At 53.2% G+C, this 27,280-nt stretch overlaps 10 protein-coding genes across 10 annotated transcripts; 5 read left to right on the forward strand and 5 right to left on the reverse strand.

Moving 5' to 3' along the window:
* Positions 1 to 896: 896 nt before the first annotated feature.
* PG998_004636 (uncharacterized protein) lies at positions 897 to 3,029 on the forward strand (the record flags this gene model as incomplete). Its single annotated transcript, XM_066871454.1, has 8 exons — positions 897 to 1,046; positions 1,142 to 1,345; positions 1,420 to 1,431; positions 1,509 to 1,572; positions 1,661 to 2,047; positions 2,100 to 2,401; positions 2,593 to 2,757; positions 2,862 to 3,029. The coding sequence occupies 8 exons, from the start codon at positions 897 to 899 to the stop codon at positions 3,027 to 3,029; spliced, it is 1,452 nt and encodes a 483-aa protein (XP_066735204.1).
* Positions 3,030 to 3,263: 234 nt separating this feature from the next.
* Positions 3,264 to 4,776, reverse strand: PG998_004637 (salicylate hydroxylase; the record flags this gene model as incomplete). Its single annotated transcript, XM_066871455.1, has 5 exons — positions 3,264 to 3,575; positions 3,605 to 3,959; positions 4,018 to 4,130; positions 4,205 to 4,638; positions 4,701 to 4,776. 5 exons carry the CDS (start codon positions 4,774 to 4,776, stop codon positions 3,264 to 3,266), a joined length of 1,290 nt encoding a protein of 429 aa, XP_066735205.1.
* A 784-nt stretch (positions 4,777 to 5,560) lies between these two features.
* PG998_004638 (uncharacterized protein) lies at positions 5,561 to 6,810 on the forward strand (the record flags this gene model as incomplete). Its single annotated transcript, XM_066871456.1, has 4 exons — positions 5,561 to 5,645; positions 5,712 to 6,374; positions 6,477 to 6,611; positions 6,683 to 6,810. 4 exons carry the CDS (start codon positions 5,561 to 5,563, stop codon positions 6,808 to 6,810), a joined length of 1,011 nt encoding a protein of 336 aa, XP_066735206.1.
* A 208-nt stretch (positions 6,811 to 7,018) lies between these two features.
* PG998_004639 (uncharacterized protein) lies at positions 7,019 to 8,111 on the reverse strand (the record flags this gene model as incomplete). Its single annotated transcript, XM_066871457.1, has 4 exons — positions 7,019 to 7,103; positions 7,151 to 7,350; positions 7,403 to 8,056; positions 8,109 to 8,111. 4 exons carry the CDS (start codon positions 8,109 to 8,111, stop codon positions 7,019 to 7,021), a joined length of 942 nt encoding a protein of 313 aa, XP_066735207.1.
* Positions 8,112 to 8,504: 393 nt separating this feature from the next.
* Positions 8,505 to 8,864, forward strand: PG998_004640 (uncharacterized protein; the record flags this gene model as incomplete). The annotated part of the gene is made up of 1 exon (XM_066871458.1): positions 8,505 to 8,864. The coding sequence occupies one exon, from the start codon at positions 8,505 to 8,507 to the stop codon at positions 8,862 to 8,864; it is 360 nt and encodes a 119-aa protein (XP_066735208.1).
* A 917-nt stretch (positions 8,865 to 9,781) lies between these two features.
* Positions 9,782 to 13,698, forward strand: PG998_004641 (cell division control protein Cdc48; the record flags this gene model as incomplete). Its single annotated transcript, XM_066871459.1, has 4 exons — positions 9,782 to 9,860; positions 9,917 to 9,924; positions 9,991 to 12,585; positions 12,640 to 13,698. The coding sequence occupies 4 exons, from the start codon at positions 9,782 to 9,784 to the stop codon at positions 13,696 to 13,698; spliced, it is 3,741 nt and encodes a 1,246-aa protein (XP_066735209.1).
* Positions 13,699 to 14,949: 1,251 nt separating this feature from the next.
* Positions 14,950 to 16,770, forward strand: PG998_004642 (tripeptidyl-peptidase I; the record flags this gene model as incomplete). The annotated part of the gene is made up of 1 exon (XM_066871460.1): positions 14,950 to 16,770. One exon carries the CDS (start codon positions 14,950 to 14,952, stop codon positions 16,768 to 16,770), a length of 1,821 nt encoding a protein of 606 aa, XP_066735210.1.
* Positions 16,771 to 16,975: 205 nt separating this feature from the next.
* Positions 16,976 to 18,057, reverse strand: PG998_004643 (uncharacterized protein; the record flags this gene model as incomplete). The annotated part of the gene is made up of 4 exons (XM_066871461.1): positions 16,976 to 17,216; positions 17,280 to 17,660; positions 17,745 to 17,782; positions 17,842 to 18,057. The coding sequence occupies 4 exons, from the start codon at positions 18,055 to 18,057 to the stop codon at positions 16,976 to 16,978; spliced, it is 876 nt and encodes a 291-aa protein (XP_066735211.1).
* A 2,633-nt stretch (positions 18,058 to 20,690) lies between these two features.
* PG998_004644 (uncharacterized protein) lies at positions 20,691 to 23,593 on the reverse strand (the record flags this gene model as incomplete). Its single annotated transcript, XM_066871462.1, has 6 exons — positions 20,691 to 20,705; positions 20,757 to 20,771; positions 20,976 to 21,814; positions 21,875 to 22,706; positions 22,753 to 23,241; positions 23,297 to 23,593. 6 exons carry the CDS (start codon positions 23,591 to 23,593, stop codon positions 20,691 to 20,693), a joined length of 2,487 nt encoding a protein of 828 aa, XP_066735212.1.
* Positions 23,594 to 24,265: 672 nt separating this feature from the next.
* PG998_004645 (major facilitator superfamily domain-containing protein) lies at positions 24,266 to 26,112 on the reverse strand (the record flags this gene model as incomplete). The annotated part of the gene is made up of 4 exons (XM_066871463.1): positions 24,266 to 25,416; positions 25,476 to 25,494; positions 25,561 to 25,688; positions 25,749 to 26,112. 4 exons carry the CDS (start codon positions 26,110 to 26,112, stop codon positions 24,266 to 24,268), a joined length of 1,662 nt encoding a protein of 553 aa, XP_066735213.1.
* Positions 26,113 to 27,280: the final 1,168 nt, after the last annotated feature.

Consider the following 27,280-nt stretch of genomic DNA (forward strand, 5'->3'; position numbering starts at 1 on the left):
ATTATGGTACGAGCTCAAAGTGGCAAGAGGCTACAATTAAGTCCATGCATGCATGCATGGCAACTGATAAGACTCCGTTGCTATCAAAAGACCAGACACTCAACTGTGGCGAAACTGGATGCACGTAGTATGGGAGAAAGGCCACCAATGTATCTTCCAGGATTGAGCCGAAAGATAGCATTTCGGGCAATTAACACGTATCGTTGAGAAAGTGGGAAAGCAGATTTCACATCTCGTGTGACCCATTTCCTGCTACCTATCGGATCAGGGTCCTGGATGCAGATGCATATGCCGCAACGTGCTACTTGATACCACGCCACCCCATTCTTCCTTCCATATGACCTGCTGCTGATACCGTATATATGCAACAGGCCCTTAACACCCCTCTTCCACGGGCACGCTATTGGATCCGGGCAGTATCCGGGGTACTCATCTGCCTACCAAAGTTGAGTGCGGGGAAGGCCCCTGTCCAAGTCGATCTGCCGAACAGGGTCTCTCCTCTCTCGCTCCCACTGCGGAACATCGTTAGCGATCCGCTATAGAATTAACCTGACGGGGTAGTGGGCGCCGTGGATACTCCACAGAGCACAAGCAGATCTAGCTTGTGTGGTCCCGATACTGGATTTGGGGGGGATCGGGACTTTAAAGGACGCCGTGCTGGCTGCCAGCTGCAACAGTGAGGTGGCATATTTGCGCCGTCGTTGCTTGTTGCTGATTGTTGGAAGTGTGATTTCTCGGATTGGAAGACGTATTTGAAGTCCCATGACTCTATGCAGACTCTTCCACCAAACCTCTGACACCCCCTTTTGAATTGACAGGACACTGTCAAGGGTGGCAGCCATCAAAAGTGCATCGTCAATTGATAGACCATCTGGCTTCAACTCATCACATTCACCATGGCTACAGTCCAGAAGAACGAGGAGGCGGGCGTTCGGCTCCACGCCAAAGCCCTCGTGGCGATGACCTTCGTCTCCCTAAGTTCCTTCCAATACGGTCTCGATTTCGGCGTGATCGGAGGCCTACAGGCCATGATCGGGTTCCTCAAGGTTCGTCGTCAACAATGCCCTCACTACCTTAATTATCCCTGTCTATGATAAAAGGAAAGAGGACGAAAAACATCTAACAGTGGACGTGCACACAGGTCTTCGGCGAACCCCCCTCGGAAGCGCTGCCCAAGTGGAACATCTCGTCGGAGCGGCAGCAGCTCATCTCGTCGCTCATGGTGCTGGGCGCCTTCGTGTCGTCGTCGTCGGCGGGCTTCACGTCGCGCTGGGCGGGCCGCCGGCTGTCGCTCTGGATCGCCTGCGCTCTTGTCTTCGTGTCCACAGCCATCATGCAGGCCACCGTCGACATCGGGGGCTCTACGCGGGGCGGCTCATCCTGGGGCTGGCAAATGGGCTGCTCATGACCCATGCGCAGCTGTACATTACGGTGAGTGGGCATATTGGACCCCATCTGTACGGCCTAAGGGATCGAGATGAATTGGTCTAACTTTGGTGCTTTCGTAGGAAGTTTTGCCCGCTAGGTTCAGAGGACTGGGTATCTCGGCATTCGCTTTTTGGATTGCGTTCGGTAAGAGCTCTTCGCCCTGGACGACTGAGCAGACCGCCACCCTATCGGGCCACCCAAGAAGTACTGACACAAATCTTTCAATTCGTAGGCAGTTTTGTCGGCAACTTCATTGACTACGGCACCGCCGACAGGCCCGACCGGAGCTCCTACATCATTCCTCTGGGCACCGTCCATATCATCCCCGGCATCCTCTCCATCGCGCTCTTCTTCCTGCCCGAGAGCCCGCGCTGGCTCGCAGCGCGCGGACAGACGGCCCAGGCCGAGAAGAGCCTGACGTGGCTGCGCCCGGGCCCGGCCAACTGGTCCGTCGCCGCCGAGCTCGCCGAGATGGAGGCCGCCCTCGCCGCCGAGGCGCAGCTGAACTCCAGCATCGGCTTCATGGACTTGTTCCGCCACCCCGTCGACCGCCGCCGCAGCGCCATTGCCATTCTGGGGTTGACGACGCAGGCGGCTTCGGGGGCTATGTTCTTGATCTGTAAGTTTCTCCTTTTATCTCCCTGACTGGTGCTGATACGAGTAACATGCAGCATACGGGACGTATTTCTTCTCCATGGCCGATGTTGGCGACGCCTTCACCAACTCGTGCATCTTAACTGGGGTTGGGGTCGCAGGCCTCGTGGTCAGTAACCTCATCATCACGCGGTGGGGATACCGGCGCCCGATGATGATGTCTGGGTTCTTGCTGTGCGGCCTGGCGCAGCTCATTATCGCAGTCGTGTACACGGTGGAGCCGGGGACCGAGAAGACGGGCAAGGTCATTGTGGGCATTTCGGTCATCTACATCGTCGCCTACAACTGCCTCATCTCGCCCTACGCCTGGCTTTCGGGGGTGAGCTGGCGTCACAGCGGTTGCGATCATACACCTTTGGGGTCGCTACTGCGATTGGGTTTTTTGGGCGCGGTAAGTGATGTCGAAAACCTCTCTTTTCTTTTCGCTCGAAAAAAGCAGAGAATATTCCCAGATCGACTTCGTTACGAATGACGAGAAACACCCTCACTGACTTGATTCAACCTCGACAGTGGCTTACGACGTTCACGGCGCCCTACTTCATCAACCCGGACTCGCTCAATTGGGGACCCAAGTACGGCTACATCTGGGCGCCATCGTGTTTCATCACTGCGATCTGGGTCTACTTCTACCTCCCTGAGGCCAAAGATCGAACCCTGGAGCAGATTGACGAAATGGTATGTTCAGTCCAACACTGGCTAACCGACCCCCGACCCTGATCCACGTCACTCATGTATTGCACGCGGGTTTCTACTTGCTAACCCCTTTTCCCCACAAATAGTTCGAAGCTCGCGTTCCGGCTAGGAAGTTTCGCGGTTACCAGTGCACTGGCTCGCATGCTGCTACCAAGAAGGAGAAGGAGGCAGACATGCCGCATGCGACCCATGAGGAAGGAGACGGGGCTTCCTCGACCACCAAGCAACACGTCGTTGCCGATGCTAAGGTCTAGAGTGATTGAGTATCGACAGCTTGAGAAGTGGATGTAGCCTGTCGGAATAGGTATCTTGCATGCTTGTACTTCCAGAGTCTAGATGATTGGCCAAATCTGCTTGTCCAACCAAAAGAAACTGTTAGATCGTGTTGTCAATTGCGATATATCATTATCTCAAATGCATCATCTAGCTCAATTGTCTATGGAAATAGGAGCAGCCAATTGAACCACCTATCTTGCCTAAATCTCCAACTAAGAAGCTGCGGCGGCGGCCACCTCCTTGGCCACCTCCTCGTACATATCATTGGCATGCGCCTCAGCGTCATGCTCAAAGATCCAGGCCAGCCGCGGAAACTGGATAACGGTAGGGTCATCTTTGACCTTGTCCCAATCGGTCTTGTGCCACATATCGCGCGTGCTCTCGCCCGTCTTCTGCGCCTCGCGAACGCGCTCGTAGCGAATGCGCTCGTGCACGCGCACAGCGTTCGGCACGTTCTGCTTGCCGCCGCACCGCCGCAAGCAGACCGCGATCGTCACGCCGTCCTCGACGGCCTGTGCGGCGCCCTGCGCGCTCGTGGGCAGGAAGGGTGCGCCGCGTCGCCCAGCAGCAGGATGCGGCCGCCGGGGCTGGTCCAGGTCGGCAGCGGGTCGCGGTAGACGAGCTTCCAGTCGACGAGGCGGGCCTCGGGCGTCTTGGCGATGATGCGGGCGCACATGGGGTCCCAGGTCTTGACGGCGTCAAGCACCTCGGGCAGCTTGCCGGGGAAGGACCACGACTCGTCGATGTCGTGCTCGTCCGGGTGCGTCAGCACCCAGCAGCAGTCGGCGCCGTTCTTGATGGTGCTGAACAGGAAGTGCATGTCGGGCCCGATCCAGCCGTTGAAGGTGTCGCCGTTGTTGCAGAACTGCGCCGTCTCCGGATCCGCGAGCATGTCCTCGTTGGTAAACCTGGCAATTGCATATGTAAGCCGATGGAAACACACCGACAAGGGAGGATGCGACTAACCATGCGCGCCATACTGCGTACCCGCTGCTCTTCGGCTTGTCGTCGTACCCCAGCACAGACTTGCGCGCTTTGGAACGGACACCATCCGCAGCTAACACCACGTCTCCTGCCACCTGTCCGAATCCATGAGCTCAAGTTTGCAGGTCTCACCAATCATAGCTTATGGCTACTTGGCTGAATTGCTTACCTTCTCACCCGTCTCTAGAATGATACCCGCCTGCCCGTCCTCCTCGAAGTACGTCCGGATCTTGTTGCCCAAGTGAATGGGAATCCCCAACTCGACGGTCGCGTGCTCGTATACGACGCTGTGCAGCTCGCCGCGGTGGCCGTTGAAGTTGGGCGCCGTGTGGTCGGGCTCGGGCGTCTTCTGGTTGATGACGATCTCGCCCGTGTCGTACTTGTGGATGTTGAAGCCGTAGTTGCGCAGGTCGATACTAAAGGAGCGCATGCGGTCCGCAACCTCGCCCTGATTTCGCACTCCCCACCGGTGGAAGATGCGGCCCGCGTTGGGGCCGAATGAGATGATGTCGCCCAGAGACTTCAGCTCGTCGAATTGCTCGTAGATCTCGACATCGTGGCCATGGCGGTGGCATTCGATCGCGGCGCCTAGGCCCCCGAACCCTGGTTTCACGCAGCGCTGTGAGCTTTTCGACTCGAGGAATTGGACATCGTCGCGATCTTACCTGCTCCCACTACGATGACCTTGATACCCGTCTTCGGCCGCTTCGTCACGCGATTCGTCGTATCATGGCTGGTCATCTTGGAGTTTCGATAGTTATATCTCTACCAAGGTGGTGTTCTCGTCTGAAGTAGCTTTCACCACTTGGATCAAACAGCTGCAGCATCTCATGTCGGATGGTTCCAACTCCGATAAGCACGCACATGTTACCATCCCACTATCGATCTGCACCCCCTGGTATGCCCCCTCCCCCTTAACCGGCACACATGCAGGCATGGTGGACTGCGGGGGTGGGGCCCCGAGAGGAGTTACCCCGACACGGTGCGGGGGAGTTGACCTCAGTCAGCGCTGATAGAGCTCGTGAGTTCGACGATGACACCGTATGATTCGCGGATCCGAGCTTAGCCTAAGCAGCTCCCCGTCTCCAATGCTTCCTGCCAGCCGACGTATCAAGATTGGGAGAGCGTGACCATGCCGAATGGTCGGACTGGGATAGGCAACCGGCGGCAGTCGTGCGAGGTCCCAAAACAGGACATTGGCGCTGTGCGCATCGTCTACCTCGGATACAAAAGTATGTCCGGCGGCGAGGTGATGTGATTTCAGTGCATTGGTGTGCAGAAACAGAACAGCAAGTGCGTGACTGCGGAAACAGAGTGCCCACAGCCGAAGCAGGAACCAATAACGGTGCGAATCATCGCCAATGGCGACCAACCCCTGAGACGAAGTTTGGATGGGGTTTTTGTGAAACACGATTATAGAATAGTCAATCGGTTTTCGAAAGTTCCCATTAATTTTTGGTCTGATCGCATCCCTTCGTCAATCGTCGCCCAACAAACACTTCGTTGATTGCTAACCCTTTTCGCGATGGCATCAAACTCAACATGGAACGACAAGACAGCGGGGTCAGATGTAGCTAAGACATTTGCGGACCAGATCAAAGGCCGCAATGGTATGAACCTCCCTAGATGGCAATTATCATCACACTACGGGAGTCGTGGCTGACAATCTTGGAAAGTGGTCATCACCGGCGTCGCCCCCAATGGCATTGGCCAAACCACCGCAAGCGCCATTGCAGCCCAGGGCGCCGCACATCTCATCCTCGCCTCGCGGACCAAAGAGAAACTAGAGCAAGCGGCAACCGAGCTCCGCAGCGCCTACCCAGCCGTTGACATCCATACCGTGATCCTGGACCTCAGCTCGCATGAGAGCATCCGCCAGGCCGCGGCGGAGATCGCCAAGCTCATCCCGAAGCTGGACGTGCTCATCAACAACGCGGGCGCCGTGCTCATGACGCGGCAGCGCACGGCCGAGGGCATCGAGATGCAGTTCGGCGCCAACCACGTCGGCCACTTTCTCCTGACGAAGCTGCTGCTGCCACTGCTAGAGGCGGCGGCGCGCGATGCGCCCGAAGCCGGGGCGACGCGCATCATCAACCTGTCCAGCCAGGGCCACCGCTGCTCGCCAGTGCGGTTCCATGATTACAACATCGAGGGAAAGGAGGTGCCGGACGACGAGAAACCGCCGGCGCTGCCTCCCACGTTCAGCCGACAGAATGAGGACGGTTATCTTCCCATTGTCGCGTACGGGCAAAGCAAGACAGCCAACATCCTCTTCAGTATGTCCCTGCAGCAGAAGTTGAAGTCACGGGGCATTGCCTCCTTTGCTGTCCATCCAGGAGGTGAGTCTTTCTCTACCTGGATCTTAACCCCATTTTTCGATGTTGAGGGCCATAAAGTGTCTTTCTTGTAAGGTGGGAAGAAGGGTTTCTGACATTTTCAAGCAATCAAAACCAACTTGGGCCGAGATCAGGACGCTGAGATGACCGAGGCCATGTCGAAGACAGCTACATATTGGAAAACGCTTGACGAAGGATCGGCACCCACGCTTGTGGCAGCGTTTGATCCAGCACTGAAGTGTGAGTGCTCCTAAGCCTTCTATTCTATATTTGACCTTCCAGGGGAGCGCCTATACTCATCCATGTCACAGCCTCCAATGAGCCATTTATATCTGATTGCCAGGTCGTTGAGCCAATGGCCTGGGCCAAGAATCCAGAATTCGCCGAGAAGCTATGGAAGCTGAGTGAAGACCTGATAGGAGACAAGTTTGACTTATAGGCTACAACAACGGCAATGCGGATTGGCATGGTGCTGGGGGAGTAGACGGGACCAAAAGATCGAGATCACAACCCAAGATGATATTGCCATGCTCGTCTACTTCTTGGACAGAGAAACTGTCACCGGTCCTGACCAATCTAGATCGCGGCTTTTTATAGTTATCTCCAGATACCATAGTAAATATATACTTATTCACCAACCGAATGATCTAGGAAACCGAAATACCTGTGCTGACGTGGCTTGCGTCTTTTCCGACCTCGATTGCGCCTGTCTTTCCGCTTATGGCAGCACTCCTTATAAATCCCGTCGTCTGATGATTAACACAAGTTAGTTGACGTACGTATAGAGGAAGCCCATATGAGAGGCTGTGCATCGGTATCGGCCGGATTCCCAAAAAGCGACTTGGAGCGAATGTACCTCTGGACCGCTGCCTCTATTCCCCGTCACCGATATCCCACTGTTCACGCTATCCGCGTTTCCTCCCACATGTATACGACCGGTCTCTCCATCAATGTGGAATTGAACAGTCGGTAAGTTTGCCTAGAAACGATCAGCTTGTGCTATCTGATTGCGAAACATGTAGGGGTGTTACCTTAACCTGTTCTTCTTTGAACAGCCCCAGGGATTGCATCTCATCTTTCGTGAGGGTTATGGTTCCAGCTGAGCGAGGGATTAGCGTCATGTCCAATCTCAACACCAGGAAATAAGTTCGGATACCTGTCTGCTGCGGCCTTCGATGCCGGATTCGGCTCAAGAGAACTAGGTCCCTTCCTCCGGCAAGCTGCTTAACCTTCTCGTTCGTTTCGAAAAGCACATCAGAGGCTACCCGGAAACCATCCTTGAGGTTTCCCACCAGCCCTACCAAGGCCACGGAGATCCGTAACATGAGCTCATCCCTTGCTGCGCTCAGGCGTCGAAGGATCCCGTCTAGTTGCTGGCCATCTTTGTCCCCGAGAAGGAAGATTGAAAAGAAGACAGAAATGTGTGATTTGGTCCGGAGGCTCTCGTAGAGTCTTTTCAGGTCCTCAGCAACATTAATGATGACCCTGAGTTGCTGTGCGACGCTCGTCGTTTGTAGATTCTTTTCCTCTTTTATCAAGTTCAGGGACTGAACAACGGACTCCTGGTGCTCTAAGATCTGCTTGATCCTTTTTTTAAACCCCTTGACGCCTTTTCGTGCGTCATTGACTTGGTTTAGTAATGCAAGAGCCGCAGTGACCAAGCCTACCACGGCGAAAGGGTCTACCTGTCATTCGGGAGTGTCAGCTATGGCTGGATTGCCGTCCGAAGGCACTTACCATCTTCACAATTAAAGCCACTTGATGGTTGTTGTGCTAGGATATCCAAAGACCATCTCAGGCATGGGGTGGTATCGAGCATGGGCTCCAGACGCTGGATGCAAATAGAGTACAAGACTATGGAAATTCCTCTTCCGCAACAAGGGTCGTACACATACCAATCAGACCAAAGCAAGCAGGTGGGTGACGGAATGCAGTCAGCCTAACCTCGCCACCCGTGTGTTCAAACAGGGTGGGAGTACAGGACCCGTTCTTATGCATCTCTCACGAATGGTAGAGCATCACGTTTACGCACATGCAGTTTGAGGCAGGCTGTATGCCGGCAAATTCGCGTTTTCAAAATCAGTGGTTGATTGGGGGCTTGCTACAATACCGACCCCGACGCAATGTTCTTCAATGCTCGTCGTCATCAGTGGAAACCGTCACTCCGGTGCTCACTCCGCTGGCTTTTCCGGCTACCTCGACATAACCTGTATGACGTGCGTGTCCCTTGACGCCATCCTTAACTCTTACCCCTGTGTTCACACCTTTCCCTTCGCCAATATGGATGTTCCCAGAGCTGGCTACTTGGCCAAGTGTCTGTGGATTTTTGTCGACCACCGTACCGGTGCTCACCTTGGTGGCGCTTCCCTTGGAGACTATGTTTCCCGTATCGCAGGCGATATTCGTCTTGCTCATTCGTTGCCCGTCCTGTCATCTATCAGTTCCCGGATTCAGTTGAAAGGGCTGGTCTCATCTGAGCCCCAAGGTGCATAAATAGGAGATGGTACCTTCTTTTCAGCCACGTCCGTCTTAGAATTATTGAGCCCAGCATCTTTGGGTCTCTTGTCTCCGTCTTGGTAGTGTACCATTGCTTGACTCTGATGTGATCGCTTACTCCGTTCCGAAACCGGGGCATATCCCGTGTCCCGCACCCGTGTTGAGTTCATGCCGAGGGTAATGACAATTGAAATGCAGTCTTTTTTGGCGTTTCTGCTAGGCGCTTGGTGTCCGTCAGATTTTGAACCAGGTTCAAACGCCAGGGTGTTTGAGATCTAAGGAACTTCAATGATCGAACCGGACAGCAGCTCGACGCCTCAATTTATACCACCTATTGTCACACTAAACGTAGCAGTTCAGCCTTGTTGCCGAAATCAGCCATCGCTAAGCCCTGAAAGCAAGAAGTTGGAGGGTATGGGGCAGCTTTGTAATCTAGGAGTAAGCCACAGCCTTGGGACACGAGATAGAGCATGAGAAGCATATTGGACAAGCCTCTCAACTTGGTAAATGATCCCCGGTGCGCAGCCTGATCGTTCGAACCGAACGGCAGTGCCGTCTGTAGATAAGCAGCCTCTTATTGAGCGCTTCTTATGTTCCCCAATCAGCACTCACGCCGTCACACCCTCATGCATCATCAACGTGAAGTAGTCGGTCGTAAAAGCCGAGATGCAATGGAAATTCGGAGAACAACGAGGCTGGTTATTTACAAGCAGGATGTGTTTGTCTGCACTTTACTCCACACCAAAGTGGCTTGTCTGATTATCTAGAGATGTTTCTCCGTTGGGACTTCAGCCCTCTTCATACTATTAACTGGTGACTGGCACCTGAAACGCACGCACAATTTACGAGAGGCCCCGTCCACAGAGAAGCATATAAGTACGGTGGCAGGTGGAATGACCACGCTAGTTGAAGACATGGAGAGCAAAGTAGAATCGTCAGGGTCAATTAATGTCCAGGGAAACGCAACAAACGTGACAACTGGCGTATCTATCAGTGAGAACCAATGGTAACCCTTCGTGGATTCTAGCTGCTAATGAACATTGGCACAGAGTATCAAGTAAGTCGTCTAATTTCGTTAGACAATGGAAGCCGAATCGATTTTGATCCTCACCACACGCATCAGCACTTTGCCGGCATCTTTTACGTTGTCCCGGAGCAATCAAACCACCTTCGCCAGCTCCCCTCGCTCGCCGAGCCCCCTAGTAATCCCTTTTTCGAACCCTTTCCAAAACCGTTACCACCACGTTCAGATATTCAGTGCCTGCCACTGAGAGGAATCTCCGTCGACGTTGACGTGCAGGAATGCATTTCACGAACGACGTTAGTACAGGCGTTCTGGAACCCTAGCGAAACACCAATCAAGAACGCTAGTTATCAGTTTCCGATGGCACGTGGGGCCGTGCTTGAATCCCTGAGTTGTGTCATCGACAACGAGGTTGTCATGGAGGGCAGAATTCAGACACGGGATAATGCCAGAGCAGCTTTCAAGGAAGCTGAGGAACAAGAAAATCCTGCCACACTCGTGGAAGTAACACCAGAAGAGATGATCGAGTTCTCGCTGGCAAATATACGTCCTGAAATCACGGTCAAGGTTGAGATTGTCTACCTCTCACATCTTCGATATGAAACGGGAAAAGGTACAATACTGGCTGTCCCTCGCTATATTTCTCCTCCAGCCAGTTCTGTCCCCATTTACACAGCCACCCGAGAGCAAAATCTCACTGTCAGAATTCGGATAAGCGCTATTGCGCCAATCACCAAGGTCCAAAGCGAACACCACCCAGTCTCGGTCCAGATTGGGTCCACCCATACTACGCAGAAGGCCTCTAGGTGCAATGAATCTGACCCAACCAAGGCCTTTGTTACATTTAGCAGTAAGGAGACAGATTTGGTACATGATTTAGTACTAATTATCAAGACTTCTGAGGATCCATTCGCGATCATGAGCAATTGCTCTGACGGAGTCACTAGCAGCGCTATATTACTCGAATTCTCACCGGACCAGATATTCTCGGAAAACCCAGCCAAGATACGACTTATGGAATACGTTCTGGTTATCGATGTGCCCTGTGCCTCGATGATCCAGGGCTTTCCCTTGATAGCAGTTTCAGCCTTTTTAGGAGAAGTCCAATACGGGAGTTTTCTGACTATCTATACAGCCCGCGGCAATGATAGCATCCTGTGGAATCGGTCAGACCCGTGTTTGGTAGCCGACCTGGACTATACGATGCAGCGTACACATCGCGCGGATCTCGTCCGCACTCTAGGAAAAGCGGTAGACCAGCGAGACCACAGCAGCACAACACATGTGGTCATCTTGACGTTCTGTGATCGAGACGACGCACTGCATGGCGCCATCGATTTCATCGAAACCGACACCATACAGGCCCAACAACATCTCCATTTCTCAGTTATTAGTTTAGGTGACAACGTTCCGGGTCAGGCCTTGGCCAAGCTTAAGCACCTAAGTCATGGCAGGGTCAAGTTGTTATCGCTAGCTTGCGGAGCAGGCGAAATTGAGGCGGCTGTTGCAAATGTTATCGATGCTGTGTCGCCGTGGAAACTTGAACTTTGGATTGATGATATACCTCAACCCAACTACTACTCGCTCGCTCGAGTCCTGCAATCATCGGCGCGAAATGACCGCGACCTTATCCACGGCGCAATCAGGCAGTATGAACAGATGACGTATACTCAAATACCGCACAGACTTGACTTGCTTCGACAGTCAACAAGGCACTCGATCCTCTTATTATCCCGTGAGGGGTGCGTTAAAAGGCCCTCGTCAATTACCGTCAAAGGCACAGCAAATTCAGGCGATGTCCTTACACGGAAGATACCCATCACCACATCCTCCTCCATGAAGCCGGGTTCTATTCACCGCCTGGCAGCTAAAGCTATCATCAATGATCTGGAGGACGGTCGATCGTTCTTGCACGAACTGCTTGGGCCCATTATCTCCATAGATAATCAACTTGACCAAAAGATCGAGCGCAGCGTCGAGCGTATTGGGACTGACCTGAGCCTTCAATGGTCTATTATCGGGAGATGGACAAGCCTTGTCGCTGTGGATCAAAGTGGATCAGGTGATGCCACTCACGACATCTATAAGTCCATCCAGTATTCTGCGCGGGTCCCACATGACGCCGGAATTTATGAATTTCCAATGGGGCCTCCCCCGGAGCCTCCCCGGATGGTGATGCAGTCGCTCCAAGTTCCTCCCCTGAATTTTCATCTTTCGCCTACGGACTGTTCTACGCCAAGGGCTCGGTCACTCCCAGGGCCTCCTCCAATGACCATGCGGCCGTCGTCGGCTTCCCTTGCAATACCTATTCGTTCGAGAGAAAAGAGTCACTTGAGCAGTCCCAAAGGGAGCTCTCGGAGCATTTCAAGAAGCCCGTCCCAAAGCCGTCATCGCACAACCGAGGTGATACAACCGCGCAATTTGGTTGCTCGGATGAAAGTCACAGGAGCAACAAAAGAAGAGAACTCTCAAGTAGAATTCTCGTGCAAGGCAAGAGAAGCATTTGACATTCAACCTAATGATATTGTTCTGGTCCATTGGGGCCGGAAAAGGCTCGCTGCTAAGCGGGTTGCGTCAACTGCCTCGGAATATCAAAAAGACGAGTGTGCGGGCTTGAGTGAGGTGGCGAGGGAAAACTCTAGCTTGGAGCTCGACCAAATGGTCACCATCTATCGGTGTACTGATGTCCGTAATGTGAGTCCTATTTCTTAGCCTGTTAGGAGAGTCTACTCTAATTACCTCCTCTAGGTGCACAAACTGGAAGTATGTCCTGTTGTCGATATCAAAGACGTGACAGAAGACGCTATCTATACCAGTCTAGCGGCATACTTTCAAATACCCAGACCGATTCATAATGGGGAAGTATTTAGCCTTTGGATAGGAGATCTCAACCTGAAGTTCAAAGTGACTTCGGTCACGCCTCAGCCTTACGGGCTCGCCAAATCAGACACAGTTTTCGTGGTTGGACGCTCAATCGTTGACAACAGCGATAACGGAACAGGTCTGGTCCTCTACGGTAGTATTGGTGGTTACAGCAAGCAACTAACAGAGATACGCATGGTACTTGAATTCGGTTTACGACGACCCCAGTTCCTACAGTATTCCAGTGTCAGGCTACCTTCTAGCATACTCATTACTGGCCCACATGGTACTGGGAAGACCCTCGTCGCCCAGGCCATAGAGAACGAAGGCGAAGTTACCTTCTTTCAGATCAAGAGCAAGAAAATGAAATTACAACCTGTCGACAAGTCTCTAAGGCAATTGGACGAAACATTCAAGGAGGCGGTTCGAAGTTCTCCTTCGGTCATCTTCGTAGATGATATAGAAGAGTTGGCCTCGAAAGACATTAGCGAGCTACATGCGAGTCTTGCTTCCAGGCTGATCTACCGCATGGACAGCATCCGAGATACACCTGGTGTGGTATTTCTGGCGGCAACCTCCCAAGATGATCATCTCGATTCGCGGCTGAAAGGCCATCGTTACTTCAATCGCACAGTCAGACTTGGGCTACCAGACACCCAGGACAGACACGAAATACTGATGACACATACCAAAGGCATGCGTCTTAGTGAAGATGTAGATCTGGAAACGATTGCTTGGGAGACAGAAGGCTACGTTGGCGCCGACCTTGCAGCAGTCTGCTCTGAAGCTGCCACAGAGCGGGCGTGTGAACTGGTGGCTTTCACGGATTCGGGGACATATGCGATCGGTGACGAGAGTGGCGAAGCTCCGGCTGTTTGTCAACGGCATTTTCGCGATGCTATCCTCCGTCTCAGCATCCAACCAAAGCAACGACCTGACACATGAGAGGGAAGCTCGTACCGCTCACTGACAAGATCGTGGGCATTGCAGCCGTACCGGCAATTGAAGAGACAAAATTAGCTTATTCTAATCGTAGAGAGTTCGTGGCCATTTGCAAAAAAAATAACTCATGTGATTGCCTAGGTAAAAAGTGCAAAAGCAACAAAAGAAACAGTGATTAGCATCTCTTGGTTTCGATCCAAGGACCTCCGGGTTATGAGCCCGGCGCGCTTCCCCTGCGCCAAGATGCTATTGCCTCGTACTGAGCACCAGATGAGGAGGTTTGGTCTTATTAACGCCTATAATCGAATGGCTTATTGATTGGGCTTGTGAAAGGGGTGGGTGCGAGCTGCTGTCTGGTTTGCTCGTTGATGCGCGATTTGCAGAATCTTACTCGCCCAGAAGCTTAACAGAATGACTCACGAGAGCGTTATCGGAGTTGCTGGTCTGATCCATCCATGTGTTTTATGGGTCGACGTAATACAACACCATTGCGTCCATCTTCGCGGACAGCGTCGCCACCACAAACAGCCCCATGTCACCTCAAACCTCATTGTTGGATTGTTGAGAGACTGGATCTTCATAATGACATCACCTTCCATTACTAACCATGTAGGTAGCATTGCATGCGCCCTACCTACTAACTTTGCTTACTCAGGATGGCACTTGAAATAGACCAGCACGGGTAAATATGCAGGCTACGACATTTCCATGTCACCTTTACTTCAGGTATCCAAGATGCAGACAAAGCACAGCCAAAGGCGACGAGACATCTCTCAAGGGGCAAGTGAAGCACAACGCCAACATGGAGGCCCAAAATCCAGAAAAGAAAGGATACATGTATGTTGATGGACCTTAAAGTGCATCACAATAATCCATCTATATTTTTGGGGCTCTCAATGGTAGCAAGCAGTTCGGCAAGCCCGGCTAAATGAGACCGCAATCTGGCAATTATCTCGTCCTCCGGCCAGATCTTTACCCTTCTGGTAAGGCGTGACGAAAAAAGACTGGCCAGAAGTTATTGTTCTGCTGTATTGGAATGCTAATGGCTGCATGCGATTTAGTTGCCTGGACTAAATGATTCTATCGCCTGAAGGTGATCAATACCTTCATCTACAGTCTGTGTGTGCTGCGCATCAATCGCGACAAGACCAGTCATTGCGACGGTGCTCCTCAAGCCTAAGATTACTGATTGTGCTTGTTGGGAGCAAGAATCCTGGCCTTGACGGGGAATCCGTTCTGTGTCTCTTGACCAATATGAGGCTTACGTATCTCCTCCTAGTCCTGAGCGGCTTCTCCTTTGGGGCCGTAATAAGGGAACGACATCTACTGGCCCAAGTGAAGGAACTGCCGCAAGGATGGGAGATCGAAAGGAAGGCCGATGCGGGGGATAAAATGACATTATCCATCCATCTGCGCCAACCCCAAATGGCGGCGCTCAGGGATCGACTTGACATCATTAGCGACCCGAAACACGTTGAGTATGGCTCTCACCTCACACGCGAAAGGCTTAGTAAATACCGACTACCGGACCCAAACGCGGTAGAATCTGTGACCAGGTGGCTAAAGGTCAATGGGGTTATCGACATGAAAGTCAGGGAGGCGTCTGTCGACTTTTCGGCGCCTGTATCGGTCATCAATCACCTCTTCAGCGCTGAAGTGACCGAGTACTCATTCAACGGTTCGTTGTCGAGCTTGAGATCCCTATCACACTCGATCCCAGCGCATCTGGCAAATCACGTCGACTTGGTCCATCCCCTATCACACTTCACACCGCCCGTCCATAAGAGGCACAACCCCCAAACTACTGCGGTGGCGCGAGACGTACGCAGCCGTCAGGATCAGGCATGTCCGTCCACTGTAACGCCCATATGCCTGCGCCAGCTCTTCGGACTCCCGCAAGTACCCAAGGGATCCCCAAACGCGTCTCTCGCACGGATCGGTGTAGCCGGCTTCCTGGACCAATACGTCCATTACGCCGACACGGACGTCTTCTTCCAGAAGTATGCGCCCTACGTCATCAAGGATAGTAAGAACATGAGCAGCAACGACAGTTTCGACGTGGTAGTGCTGAACGGCGGCCAAAACCCTCAACAACCCTCCAGCGGCGCCGGCACCGAAGCCAGCCTAGACGTCGAGTACGCCGCGGCGCTCGGCTGGCCCTCGCGGGTGACGTACTTCTCCACGGGCGGGCGGGGCGTGAAGCTGGACGAGCAAGGCGCGCCGTCAGCGCGCAGCGACAACGAGCCGTACCTGGAGCTGCTCGAGCACCTGCTGGGGCTCCCCGACGGCTCGCCGCAGTTCCCGCACGTGCTGAGCGTGTCGTACGCCGACGACGAGCAGTCGGTGCCGCGCGCGTACGCGCGGCGGGTGTGCGACCAGCTGGCGCAGCTGGCGGCGCGGGGCACGACGGTGGTGGTGGCGACGGGCGACGGCGGGGTGCGCGGGACGGGGCAGGCGGCGCAGTGCGTCAGCAACGACGGGCTGGCGCGGCCCATGTTCATCCCCACGTTCCCCGCGAGCTGCCCGTACGTGACGGCGGTGGGCGCGACGCTGGCCAGCGGCGGCCCGCCGTTCGAGGCCGCCTCGTTCAGCGCCGGCGGCTTCAGCAACTACTTCGCCGTCCCCGCCTGGCAGCGCCGCGACGCGGCGTCGTACGTCGCCGCCATGGGGCCCGCGCACGCGGGCTTCTACAACGCGACCGGCCGCGCCGTGCCGGACCTCAGCACCATCGGCATCAACTACCTGATCCAGTGGGCGGGCTTGCAGACGAGCATCCTGGGCACGAGCGCGAGCACGCCGGTCATCGCGGCCCTTGTCGCGCTCATCGACAATGCGCGGCTGGAAGCGGGTAAACCCAGTCTGGGGTGGTTGAACCCGGCGTTGTACACGAGCGCCGAGGTGCGCGCGGCGCTGGATGACGTGGTCGGCGGTACTAGTCGCCAGTGCGTGTATCTCGGCGACGTGGAGTTAGGCTACGAGGCAACAAAGGGGTACGATTGTGTCACGGGACTCGGGTCAATAGGGGCGTTTGATAAGCTGTATGATGCTCTATATGCAGTAGAGGGAGGGAAGTAAGTTTCTTCTAGCGAATCCCGATTAAGTAGCACTGTGATAGCAAAGAGTCATACGCAAAATGTGAGACATTCAGCGTCGTGCTCTGAAACTATAAGAACCAAAAGCTCCAAACAAGATCGGGAGAAGGCTGCTTGCTCGGTTTCTTATAACGCTTCTATGATCCATATTAGTGGTGATTATCCGCTGGCCGATAATAATGTCGTAACTAACAGGCGGTCAAGCTGACGCAGCCAGTAGAGCTGTCCTCGTTGAATATACCGCCATAGATGATACCCTCGTCAATATCAGCCTCCTGGATACCTTCCTTGGTGATGTCGCTGCCGCCGCCCAGGCCCTTCTTGAGGACGCCGAAGTGGAACTGTCCCTGACCGCTGTTGTCGTTGGCGAGGGCCTTGGTCTGCTCCTTGAGCGCCTCCTTGCCCTGCGAGTAGAAGACCTGGGTAGTCCTGGTGTCGCAACCCGTTAGAATTCTGTTTTAATGGTATATCTCTTCACGGATGAGTACTCACTTCTTGTTGAAGTCGTTGGTGACGGCAAAGTTGTGGAAGACGCCCTCGGTGAACTTGGTGCTGAAGAGGGTCTGCAGCGGCTTGCTGTTGACGTTGCCGAAGAGCTGGAGGGTGTCCGGGTCCGCTGCGGCGTCGCCGCCGAGGATGGTGCCCGTCTTGAGGACGAACTGGTTGGTGCTGAAGGAGCTGTCCTCGAGGAAGACGAGCTGGTACTCGTGCGTCAGGTTCAGCGGCCGGGCCGCGTCCTTCATGACGCTGAAGTGCAGCGTCTTGACCCCCGTCGTCGACGCGTCCTTGCCGTCGTTGCTCGCGATCAGCAGCTCCGCGCGCCGGAAGCCCGTCTGCACGTTGGTCGCGCTGGGCGCGAAGATGGACTTGTCACTAGAGGTGGGTTAGTGCTCCGACGTCTCAATACCACGCTAGACTGTATGTGCCCCGCTGGGTTGGTCAAGGGGAGAGACGAACTTGATGGTCACTTCAATGGGTTGAGTGTTTTTGTCAAACTGCCGTTTTCGTTAGTACCAAGACTGATAAACATTGTGGGGCGGAGGACGTGACTTACCAAAGATCCTTGCACGGCGGGCGTCTTCAGAATTTCGCTGAACTTGAGGCCCTTGCCCATGACATTGGAGGGGTTGAAGATGCCATTGGCGGTGTCGAACTTGGCGGCCGAGAAGTTCTTGGGGACACGGCCGTCGAACTGGAGCGTGCACTTCTGCGATGCGCCCAGGGTGGCGAGCGAGGCCAGAGTGACGAGGAGGGAGGAGTGAGTGTACATCTTGAAATATCAATATATGCAGAGAAGTATAGACTAAGAAAAGAGTGGAATGAAACGGGGTACCAGCACCGAAAACGTTGGACGAGGTAAAGAATGACGAGACTAATAACAGAGGATGAGACCTTGGGGAGAAGGAGAAAGAAGTAAGATCGTCCCGGGAAAAGATAGGACGATGCGGGAACTATATGCACGAATGGATACCGCCAATCCTGTCGTTCTCTCCGACTCGGGTGTCGGGTTCTAGGCATCTTCTGCAATTGCATTAGGTTTGGGCCGTGGTTTCACCCAGATTCTCGAACAGCAGCGAGCCCCGGGGGCCCCGTGCAGGCGGTATCTGGCTCCTCCTTTTCTCGCGACCCCTGCCGGTGCTCCAGCTCGACCCCGGTTCAGCGCCAGCGGAAGATCAAACGACATCCACTCTCAAGTCTCACCAACTCCCAAACCGGTTTAAAGCCGAACTTTACCTCTGTCGTCGCTATATTAGTACGGAAACTCTAAATATGACAGCTCCCCACGATATTTCATTTCCTTCGTCGCGTATCTTTCTTTCGACGGCCATGATGGACTCTATCCCCCATCTGTCGTCGGCATTGCGGGCCGCGCCAATCTAGAGTTCATCGCGCGAACGGAAAGGAACCAATATTTTCGACTATTAACTACGGGTGCCATTCTCAGAGTATCATTTGCGCTACCGGTGACGTTCCCGTTGAACCCAAACTTTTCCCGCAAATATTTGAGATGGGCTGTTTTGGTACATATGTAATCGCGACCAGAGAACAAGAAACGCGTATCATCACATCAGGCAAAGTCAAAAGAGCCCTGTCACTTCCGTGACTTGGACATCAATCATGCCAAGTAACAGAGAAACCTTCATAAAGTTACTGACTTGGCAATCCCTAGTTTTTGATCCCGCAAGGTGAAAAGGGGCCTGCATCGTCTCGCACAAAGTTGAAGTCCCACGTTTTTTTCCATACGGGACTTTCCCTCGTACCACCGCTTCGGATGAACAGGCAATGGGACTGAAAGGGGTTGAGAACGCCGTGAGTCCACCTGTCGCTTCCCCAGTAAAGAGAACCAGATCGGAGAGATGTTGGGAAGCGCTCCACACACTGCGGCGAGTTCCGGGGCAAGGCTGCGCGCGTAACCCTTTGCGCCACGTTCAAACATAGAAGACCCGCCGTAGCTTCGAATTTCGAGGAGACTTTGCGAATGCCACGTCCTGACTTTCTTTGACACGCCAAGGCCAGTGTCAATTGACGGAAAGTCACGCTGCTAGTCGAGGCTTTGGCGGCGGCCGGGGGTTAGCCGAGTCGTAACGCCCGCCGTCGAATTCTGTGTGATAGACGTGGAAGATATATCGATCTAATCTCCTCACCCCAGGCGTACTGGTAGGCTGGCGATCAAGACCGCATCTGGTATCCAAGTCATGCGGCGGTGCTGATCCCGGATTCCTGGTTGATGATTGCTTGTTCCCTCTCTCTCCGCCGGCGCCGGCCCGCCTTCCATTTGTAAACCCCCCACATGAACAGCACCGTGACCTCCAAAACAAAAATCACAGGGAGGTACCATTTTTGAATTCCATGTTGTTTGGCAAGAATCAGCAACTCCTTGCCAATAGCGTAACCTCCCAGGCTGAAGGCAAGTGAATCTAGATGTTCAGCAGGTTCGTGGGATTCTGTAATCAAAAAGCCCATATCACTGCCTCGGAGTCAGATTGACCACTTTTCGACTAGATGGGCATGTGACTCACAGCACTGGGTCAAGCCGGGGAACATGGCCGGGACCAAATATCCCACGTTCAACACGGGCAACGGGTGATTCGAAAAGACCGCGGGGATAGTGATGCTGTACGCGAACGTTACGCATACGAACAACAGTATAATTGGAACTGTTGGATATCTCTCGTTAGCGATTTGCAGTAAGCTTAGATGTGTGCGGATCGATTTAATACATACGGCGTAATAACGGGGATTTGAACGAAAACCCACATGCTAAAAGCAAGAACGTCGGCAAGGGTACTGCGGCAAGAAATCCCAACGTTTTAGATGACCAAACAGCCCCGTTTGGCAATTCAACCATAGCGAAACTGGACGCCAAGAGAGATGTGATTGAAAAGAACCAAGTATTTGGCCGCTTAAATAGGCTCAGTACGTTCGATACAGATAGTGTCTTCACGTTTGTTAATCAAATATCAACCCAGCATCACAATTTCTTACCTTGTTAGACCCACGGTCTTGGTTCGATAGACGTAACAACCTGGAACGTTGTTTATCTTGCGGATGTGCCCAAGAGACTTCGTCTGGCGTACCAAGGGCGATAAAGGTATAAAATGAAAGTAGGACGAAGATGATAGAATAAATCAAGCTGTAATGATAGTTGAAAATAGGTCGGGCTGCTATTTCCAGATGAATAGATATACCGATAAAAAGTGGCGCACCGCACCACCAAATCAATAGTCTCAACGCTCCATTAGTATTAGGCTCATACCAGGAATGCGTTAGGAAGATCAGGGCGGCTAACAGCACCCCGGAGGACATGCCATAGAATACTATAAGAACGAAATAAAAAATAAGCTGTACGCATGAGCCAGCTGCCATATCCGAGTTGTATAAATAAGTTAGTTAATGAAAAGACTAATCCGATAACACCTATAATTCAATTTTAGTATGATTGCATTTTAGAGATAGTTAATGACTTACCCGATAAGAGGCTAGCTAAACCGGCTATAAGCCGTAGAGAAAAACATCGAAGGAGCGCAGGAACAAATAGTTGGGGTAGCAAAAACCCCACGTAATATAGTTGATAATCCAGTGAAGGAATGGTAGAAGTGAACACCTTCATATGGTATGACATGATCTACGAGAATGGTTTGTGAGTCTGGGTTTCTAGTCGAGGAGAAAATAGAGTAGCCAACTTACAAACATACAAGGGATAAGGACCACGTCGACAGTCCATCTCCCAAACACCCCCACCCCTTTATGTGAGCCATCAGGCTTCAACCTAGGCTCTTGAGGGCTGGAGTTTTGCAAAACGTCGGGATCCCCTAGCCACTCGCATCTTCGATTTAGTGAAAAACGGAATCGGTCCATTCTGAGCATGCGATCTAGGACAGTGGTCTTGAGCCGGACAACCTGCTCACGGGCGAAAGTATTACGCTTCCAGTCGTAGGAGCAGAGCGCGGCGCGCTGCATTCCGCCTTCTTGCCCACAGATTATGACGGTGGTTGGCGGGCGCTCTGCTTGGAAGGCAAGAGCCGTCATAGAATAGGTGTCGACAAGGGTGAAGGTGGTCATCCGGGGCGCTCCGTCGTTGTCGTGGCCCAGTTCCTGATGGTCATCCTGAGTCGGGGGCGGTAACCCGACACATTCGTCTGCGGCCGAGTGCTCGTGTTTCGAGAGCTGGCTTCCGGCAGGGCTCCATTTCAGGCGGCCGGCGGCAGAACCAAATAGGCGCTCCTCGACGTACCCCAGTGTGGATGGTACACCTTCGATGCCTACGAACAACGCTTGCGTGGACCAGAACTTTCCGCTGTAGATGTCGAGGATTATGGATGGGGAAGCGAGTGCGATAATAGCGGTAGGAATTAAGATGATAATACCTGGAATAAGTAGTTCCAGAAGAGTAGCCTGGGGATTCACCAGAGCACCCGCAATTGTCATAGCCAGTCCGATCATAAGATAGAGAGGAGAGCCACGTAGGAGAACTTTGGTAATAGTTCTACTCATAGTAGGGCGTTTGAAAAAGTATATCTGCTCCACTAGGCCTTGGCATTAGTATTTAACTATAACCGGGGAAGACGGAAGGAAGAGAAGCTTACTCGAGTCCCATTGTATCGTGGCCCCATGAGCGCCATCGAGAATAACAGTCTCATCGTCCACGATACCTGCGACCTGACACCTAGGCTCAACGTCCCAGAGCTTCGCGGCCCAGAAGTCTCCCTGATCGTGCCATGGCAAACCGGAGCGGAGCGGCTGCAAGCAGATGAGGCGCTCCAGGAGGGCCTCGGTGTCGTTTGCAAGGGAGAGGCGGGCAAAGGCGATGAAACTGGTGTCGGACTTGTTGACGGCTGGGCGCCGCCGCAAGAGACCCATAAGAGCGTACACAATATCGCCTTGGTTGAACTGGTCCGTGTGGCGCCGGCTGAAGCAGTCCAGTGCAATGCTGATGAGCTCCAGCGGCTTTAAGTGGATTGAGGATTCGTAGTGGTCAAGCAACTGGCGCACGAGCTTTGCGTCGCGCCAGACAGATCGAGAAGCGAAATGGCGTTTTGACCACTCGAGCGGTGGCCAAGGCCCATCAATGGCGTATATCTTGACTCGTTTCTCCGAAGAGATCAGAAGAATCTCGGGTAGAGTCCACAGCCTGGTACCCCACTCCTGCAACCACCGCAACATTGCATCTGGACTATAAGGCTCTATGGTTGCTGGGGAGTATTTGCTCTGGAGTGGGGGACCGACGAGTATAACCAAAGAGTGGGCGGCGCGGACTATGTCGCAGATTCGGTAGACATCGGTACTCTGGCTGGTGGCCTTGGAGAGTCCGTCGGCGTCTCGAATGCATTCGTAGTCCAACCAAAATGCGCTTTTGCCAGCCGAACGCGCCGCCTCGATTCCGTATTGTATGAGAGTTTCCCGATCTAGCGGCGCAATCTGCAAAAAGAGCTTCGCGTATAGCAGAATCAACATCCCACGACACCAGCTCCTGAGGGGTCGCCACGCAGAACTGCCTTCGAGTGTAGGACAGGAAAACGAAATCGGTGTCGGCATTGTCACCGTGTTCCTGGACCCAGTCGGCCACTAGACGCGTCTCATGACCAATGACATCGCCCGCCGTATTGTATTGCAGAAAACATAGCCAGCGTGGCCCGAAGTGTCGCGGGAGAAGGTCATCGTAATCTTCCTCCACGTCCGTGGGATCACTTCTATGGTTGATAGCCGCAGCAGCAGACATGCTAGCGACGGGCGGTGCGATGCTTGTCATCTCGATGTCGTCACCATTGTAGAGCAAGGGCTGTCGCGCTTCTTCATCACCGGCTTCTCTCTCATCCACCTCGCCGACTTGGTCCTGGTTGCGATTTTCCCTCTGATTGCGTGCGACCATAGGGTATTGGCGATCGAAGGCGTACACTCGGTCGTAGTATCCACCGTTCTTCAATGTCCCCTCGAGATTCTGTGGCCATAGAAGCTTTATAATTGCATCAGCTCAGAGTTCATGTGCAACAGCAGACTGAGTGACTTACCATGACGAGGATAAGTAAACAGGAAGGGATCCATTTCAGTCCAATCATGGAGGAGTAAGTCCAGTAAACAAGACGGAGTACGGACGAAACCTTCATTATCGCCGGTCCAGACCTCTCCCAGGTGCCGGAGGCTTCAGTGCCACCAGGCGAGAATGAGCCGTGGCTGGTTCCTTGAACAACAAGTCGCACCAGGCGACCGTCGACAGGGCTCAAGTACATCTCCTGAGCAAAGTCCTCCTTGCGGATCTTGACGGCACGGCCGAAACTGTCGACATGCCACATACTGTCCGATGCCATGGTTCAGATACACGACAGAGGAGTTGCCAAGAACGATAGATGTGAAAAAAGATACTCGAGGCCCACCGCAAATCAAGCAAAGATATTTATAATGAAAGCATTGCTACGTCGAGACGACCAGGCAGCATCCGAGTTATATTGAACCAATGTAACACACCAAGTCAGATCCTTGCAGCTGCTATATTGATTCACGCAGTCAGATGGGATCAGCGAAGGTCTTTCATATTTCATTCGCTACGCAGCAGTATTAATGGTGGGGGCTAGCGTAAGGCTGTACCACCAATGTCGTAGGTGGCGCAAGGAAATTATCCAGATGTCGGCTAGTGATCGCAGAGAGGGGCAAGGAAAGTTGGAACATTACTTCATGTCCCATTTCTCTCTACCTACGGTAGAGAAATCGCTATTGCATGTTGTCGAAACCCTAATGATATCACCAAGGTATGGTTTCTCTGTACTAACTGCCGACCATTAGTGCTTATGGTGAGATCATTGTAACACCCCAGCCTGGTACCACAACGTCTTGAGAGCTAGCCACCGTAGCGCAGCCGTCATCATCACGGTCCAGCCTTAGATATGATGATGAGATGTAGCCAGATGAGAAGAATAGTATGTGACAAACCCATGGTGTGTAGGTACAGTGAAATGTCACATTAGGGTCCAAGCATATTTTGTCTAGTCTATATACCGATACCATGGGTGTCTATCTCCCAGCTGGTTGATATCTTCTTGAGACCTTCCCTCGAGAAGGTAGTCACGCTCGCCTCTCGCGCGCCGGTGATTCTCCCGTCGCAACCTGTAGCTGACATAGGCGAACAAGATAGCGGCATAGAAAATGCTCCCCACGGTGAACGAATGCCCCACCACGAATCTTGGCCCGTATTGCGGCAGATACAAGAACGGACTGTAGACGCCCGCCAGGTTCCCCACCATCTGGATGGTCCCTTGTCCCGCAGCCCGCTTGTAGTGGCTGGGTAGGTTATTGGCGCTCCAGCTGATTGGCATACCTACTGCCACGAAAAGCCCACCCGCCACCACCAGACATCCGATGAACTGGATGCGAGCCGGCTGGTGCCCCGTACCCAGCAGAGTGGCGTACCCCGCAATGCTGCAGAGGCAAGCGCCCACGACGAAGCCGCCACGGTGGCCGAGGCGGTCGCTCAGGAACGCGGCCAGCAAGTAGGTGAGGGCGCCGAAGAAGTAGCAGGGGATGGACAGCAGCTGCGACGTGAGGGCGCCGAAGCCCATGCCCTTGATAATGGTGGGCAGGAAGCTGCTGTAGCTGTACAGCATGGACGCGACGCCGACCTGGGCCGCCGCCATGGTCCAGACCTTCCAGTCGGTCCACGCCGCGAAGCACTGGTCCCACTGGATGATGCCCTGCGAGTCCGAGACGCCCAGGTTCGTGCCGTCTAGGTAACGCCGGACCCCCAGGAAGCTTTTCTCGCGCTCTGTCAGGTAGGTGGCCTCCTCGGGCGTGTCGGCGAGCACGAAGTACGAGATGAGGCCCAGGACGATAGACGGGGTCCCTTCGATGATCATCAGCCACCGCCAGGCCCGCAGGCCTCGCTGCCTGTCGAGGCTGCCGATGCCGTAGCCAAGCAGCCCCGCGATGGACCCGGCGAAGGCTGTCGTGGCGAACAGGTAGGAGATGCGTTTTCCCAGCTCGCGTCGGCGATAAAAGAAGGTGAAGTAAAGACAGACGGTCGCGAAGTAGCCGGCCTCAAACAGACCCAGGAGAAGCCGAAGAAGGAACAGCTCCGTCTTGGTCCGTACGAAGCCAATGCATGAAGATACAACGCCCCAGCCTATGGCCAGTATGGGAACTATCAAAGTTAGTACAGGATCGGAAGGCAATGAGGCATTCTGTTTAGGGGTCGCTCACTAAATCTCCGGGGCTTTATCTGGAAGGCGCAACGCTGTCAACATCCCTCTTTTGCCACAAGTTTGCCGTCCACTTTATCGCTCACCTTTTTTACGAGAAGGCTCGCCGGTGTGATGCCCAGGACGTAGGTGACGAAAAGGCAGGAGACAGCGAGTGGGAAATCATGCCCGTGCATACCGAGTTCCTCTTCGAGACCGTACAAGCGGGCGTTTCCTGGACATTATCGTGTCAATTCAGATCCAATGCTGGTATCCCCACTACCCTTCTACTCACCGATATTGATGCGGTCCATGAAACAACAAAGATACATTAGGATGATGATAGGGAGAATGTGTAGATCCATCTTTTTCACAAGCTTCGCCTCATCCTCCTTTGTCATTTGTTGTTGGAAGATGTTTTCCTCGACGCGGCCCAATGCAGCCTCGACGGGCTCGCGTTTGGCCGTCGCTAATGCTGCGATGATCTGGCTGGCCACCTCTTCGCGATCCATACACTCTGTTCGAATACGGTACTCGGCCCCATTGACCACTAGGATAGAGCAGTCGTTGGAATTGCGGATGCGGATTTGGCTGTCTTGCAGATTCAGTTCCGACTCCCACGAAACGTACTCCGACAAGGGGATGTGTTGCACATCCATCGTGCCAATGAGTGCGCCTTCGCGTCAACCCGGCTTTACCACACGAAGGCGGGGGGAAAGAGACAGAATGTGTGTCCAATTTGGAGAAGGATATTCAATGAGCGATCCTGAGGGCCCGTCGTCGGGTAATTCGACAGACTGCTGGAGGGGCAGCATTCGTGAGAAAGTGCGTAGAAGAGTTGCACTGAAGGCAGAGCGACATCCCAACGCGCCCGAATCCAAAGTCTAAGAAGCAGCGAAACTGGAGTCGGCGTGCCCGGCACGGAAACCTTCGCAACCTGGCCTGGCTGCGTTGGCACGAGTCGACTTCATCAGATGACCCGAAGCTAATTAGAACGTGCGTCGCTATAATTACACTTCTTGTTTCTATATTGGCCCAGACCTATGGAATGAACAACCTTTGGGGCTTGCATTGAATTATGCTTGTGTTTTGCATCGCGTACACCAAATAGTAAAATTCAACGTCGCTGTGCACGACACGGCCCTCTTGTTACCAACTATTGATTTTACTTAGCCACTCAAGGTAGGTTCCGTCTGCCGAAATATGGAGCCAGGGTCTATACTAATGCAACGTTCGGATGGAAAGAGTTCACGCTGGCTCTCGTAGCGTAGAACATTACTCGTAGTGTTAGCTCCTCCTAACCTCGGCCCGGTCTTGGCAGAAACTTGTCAATATCTGGGTGTGTGGTCGTTTCGGATGGCACATGGTTATCTACTGCTTGTTCTGACCTTCGAATCTATCAACATCCGTATCTTTACTGTCACTATTGTACGACTTTGGATCCTGCCAAGGGTCTAAGATTTGACTGAAGTACTATTTTTAACAAACCTGAGTATATGAATGTCGCAATTGGTTCACTCGAGATGCCCCCTGCTAGGAACAAGACCTCAACTGGCATCCATGCCACAATCGGACGGAATAGATGCGACTGTAACCCAAATTCATGGTTCATTCTGAGCTCTTATCCACCTTTCCATTGCTTCCGTAGCCTCCTGTGCACGAACGCCAACTATCCTTACTTGGGAGTCTGCTTATACTGCATAACGTCATTAACAAGCAAATAGATAGATGAACATATTAGTATCTATCAAGACGCGAATATAATGGTCAGCTACTGTTGGAATCATACCTTCATTGAACCGAATAGCAAAAAAGAATATTGGAAAG

Source organism: Apiospora kogelbergensis (genome assembly GCF_038363985.1).
Source record: "Apiospora kogelbergensis strain CBS 113332 chromosome Unknown utg000002l_segment0_segment0, whole genome shotgun sequence".
Lineage (NCBI taxonomy): Eukaryota > Fungi > Ascomycota > Sordariomycetes > Amphisphaeriales > Apiosporaceae > Apiospora > Apiospora kogelbergensis.